We start from the raw sequence: 3,328 nt of genomic DNA on the forward strand, positions 1-3,328 counted from the left end.
GCAATAAACTGTTATTAACCATAATCACTGTTATACACATGACATCATTTAATTATTAATGTAATTACTGCATTTTAATTGTTAAATTAATTATTAATATTTCAATGTTAAATTAATTAACATATTAGTTAGAATAACAGTAGTTAACCCATGAAAGTTCCAATGTAAAAAGATCATTGAAAAGGTGTGAAAGAATATGATACTCCTAAAGAAATTATTTCAAACACATTGGGGATTTAAGTATGTTCATCTTAGATATTTTTATGGCAAGTAGGACTATATAAATAACCAATATCTCAAACCATTTGAAAATCTCTATGTAATATATCCATTAATGAGGTATAGATGGATATGCTAACTTTAAAAAGTTGATTTAAAACATTTTGCTTATATAAGATCTCTCATCACAGAGTATTTTTAGTAGCAGGAAAATGAGACAACTCTGATGTCAATCACAAGGTAACTGCATAAGACTGGAAAACAGCATATGTATATCGATACTTAATTTATAAAAACTTATTGTGTTCTCATAAGTATTTTTGCATGCATATATGACTAGTGAATTACAAAGCATAAGTTTAATACTCAACAATGGATGCCCATCCTGTACAAATATGATTTAGGGCAAAATACCAAAGAAAGGAAAAATAATTTACAGGAAAATGAAGATTGCACAGACTCCTCAGAGTAGAAAAAGCCCACTTTGTTGAAATGGGTTCAACATTCCCCTTAAATTTTCCCTGTTGGTTATCTTGGCAAATGCATCCCCAACCATCTCGATCCCTTATGTACTACTTGATGTTCTTTGTTGATGATCTGTCTCCCCACCCAGAACATGAGCTACACAATGGAACTGCCTGTTTTTAGTTGCTAAATCTCCAGCAAGGGAGCAGTGCTTTCACAGAATAGGAACTACTCAACTGGAATCAGTGAGGTCCATCTCTAATGGTTTCTAAAGGAAAATTGTTCTTCTTCCCTCCAGCCTTAACTATATGGCCTTGTGATGCCATGATTTTGGGAACGGAGGACCACATCAAGGGAGATTGACAAGGGTCACTGCATTGTAGCAGAGGAAAAAAATACTTGCTGGGTTGTGGGCTTGGAGTAAGGTAAATAACAAAACATCGTGGATATAACTAGACCCAAGCCAATGGCAAGAGTCAACCACACCAGCAGTGTCTCTGAGTTCATTCTCCTGGGACTCTCCTCCAGGCCTGAAGACCAGACACCACTCTTTATCCTCTTCCTCACCATGTACCTGGTCACCATAATCGGGAACCTACTCATCATCCTGGCCATCCACTCTGACCCCCAGCTCCAGACCCCCATGTATTTCTTCTTGAGTTTCCTGTCCTTCACTGACATTTGCTTTACAACAACCGTTGTCCCCAGGATGCTTGTGAACTTCCTGTCAGAGAAGACCATCTCCTATGCTGGGTGTCTGACACAGATGTATTTCATTTATGCTCTGGGCAACACTGACAGCTGCCTTCTGGCAGTCATGGCCTTTGACCGCTATGTGGCCATCTGTGACCCCTTCCACTATGTCACCACCATGAACCACCACCGCTGTGTCCTGCTGGTGGCCTTTTCCTGCTCACTTCCTCACCTCCACTCACTCCTACACACACTGCTACTGAATCGCCTCATCTTCTGTGACTCCAATGTCATCCATCACTTCCTCTGTGACCTCAGTCCCCTGATGAAGTTGTCGTGCTCCCCCACTTTTGTCAATGAAATTGTGATACTGTCTGAAGGTTCTATTGTTTTGGGGACCCCCTTTCTGTGCATTACTTTCTCTTATCTTCGAATCCTCATTGCAGTTCTCAAGATCCCCTCAGCCGCTGGGAAACGCAAAGCCTTCTCCACCTGTGGCTCTCACCTCACCGTGGTAACTCTCTTTTATGGAAGCATCTTCTATGTCTATTTACAGCCCCTGTCCACCTACACTGCCAGGGACCACATAGCAACACTTGTCTACACAGTTCTGTCCTCCATGCTAAACCCTTTTATCTACAGTCTGAGAAACAGAGACCTGAAACAGGGCCTGAGGAAGCTGATGTGCAGGAGAAAGTCCCAGGCAGCACCCTCCTAACAAACCCACACATGTAATCTGCTCCACTCAAATCTGGTCTCTACTAGATCTTCATGAAAACTGAACTGTTGGAAGTTAGCTTTTTTAACCCGTCTGAGATAAAGCTCACATCCATTGATGACAGCTAACCTATGGACCCTGCCTCTGCTGAAATCATGATACTTTTCCTCACTATTCCTCCATTTTCCCACAAAGATTCATCATGTTCTCATCTTCCAAGTGCTGCTTTAAACTAATCATTTTCGAACAAATCCTGAACAAATTGCTCTCCTTTTATAAGACTTAACCCCCCAAAACATTTCACATTTCAGTATATTGCTAAAAATAGCCACATAATTTATAGCTGTTTAATATCTTTGCAAACATTTTAAGGAAAAAAGAATGGGGGGAGAAGAATTACATTTTAGCTACTTTTCTCATTTTGAAGATTTTTATAATTCCTTATTTTTTTCTTTCATAAAATTTTTTTCTTGCTTAAAAATTAAGTTTTTGCCTTACTCTTATCTTTCTATTCTTGATTGTTTCATTGTGGTTTTATTTCTTTTTTATTTTTCTCTTATTTCTTTTTACCATACAATTTACAAATAGTAATGGCTGGAATGAACAAGAACCAAGGATGATTACATGAAAATTATCCATTCCACAATGGAGATAACTTTCCTCCATCTATCCCTAAAGCTGCATGTTTAAAAATATGTGATTTAATACTTTGTTATAGAAACTCCTACTCTTAGGATCTAACCTATGGAAATACTATCATAAGTGTATATGGATACTGAGATATATATTTTTCAGTGATTCCAAGTTTATGACACGTAAAAATTGACAACAATTTAAAATCCTGTCAATAAAGAATGGAGAAATGATTTTTAACTACAGAGCATGTAAGAGTATGTAGCAAGTTGGAAGAATCAAATGGATATTTATCCCCTGAAAGCCATTAGGTAGAAAAAAGAAGATTTGTAACAAGTATAAAACTGAATTCATTGTTTTTAAAGATTATATAAACATATATGTGGGCAAAGTCAGTGCAGTAGGTGAGAGAGAGGGAGATCATTTCCAATTAACACATTTATAATCTCTGATTTGTTTAAAATAACACATGGAATATGAACCTCTTAATAAATCAGATGACTAATGTAATGGTGAGAGACTTTCTTTGTAAGGTCCAAAGAGGTGAAATTTTCTATATGTATGCCTATCTGAAACATGTCATTATTTGGCTCTTTCACT

General features: G+C 37.4%; 1 protein-coding gene across 1 annotated transcript; it reads left to right on the forward strand.

Moving 5' to 3' along the window:
- The first annotated feature begins 1,147 nt into the window (after nucleotides 1–1,147).
- On the forward strand, nucleotides 1,148–2,095 carry LOC123953406 (olfactory receptor 1L8-like). The gene has a single exon (XM_046023620.1). It carries the CDS (start codon nucleotides 1,151–1,153, stop codon nucleotides 2,093–2,095), a length of 945 nt encoding a protein of 314 aa, XP_045879576.1. The 5' UTR covers nucleotides 1,148–1,150.
- The last annotated feature ends 1,233 nt before the right edge of the window (nucleotides 2,096–3,328 follow it).

Source organism: Meles meles, chromosome 11, assembly GCF_922984935.1.
Source record: "Meles meles chromosome 11, mMelMel3.1 paternal haplotype, whole genome shotgun sequence".
In the NCBI taxonomy this organism is placed as follows: Eukaryota; Metazoa; Chordata; class Mammalia; order Carnivora; family Mustelidae; genus Meles; species Meles meles.

What these genes read in the sequence shown, in the direction of transcription:
- LOC123953406 (XM_046023620.1), top strand. Translation starts at nt 1,151, where the DNA reads ATGGCAAGAGTCAACCACACCAGCAGTGTCTCTGAGTTCATTCTCCTG.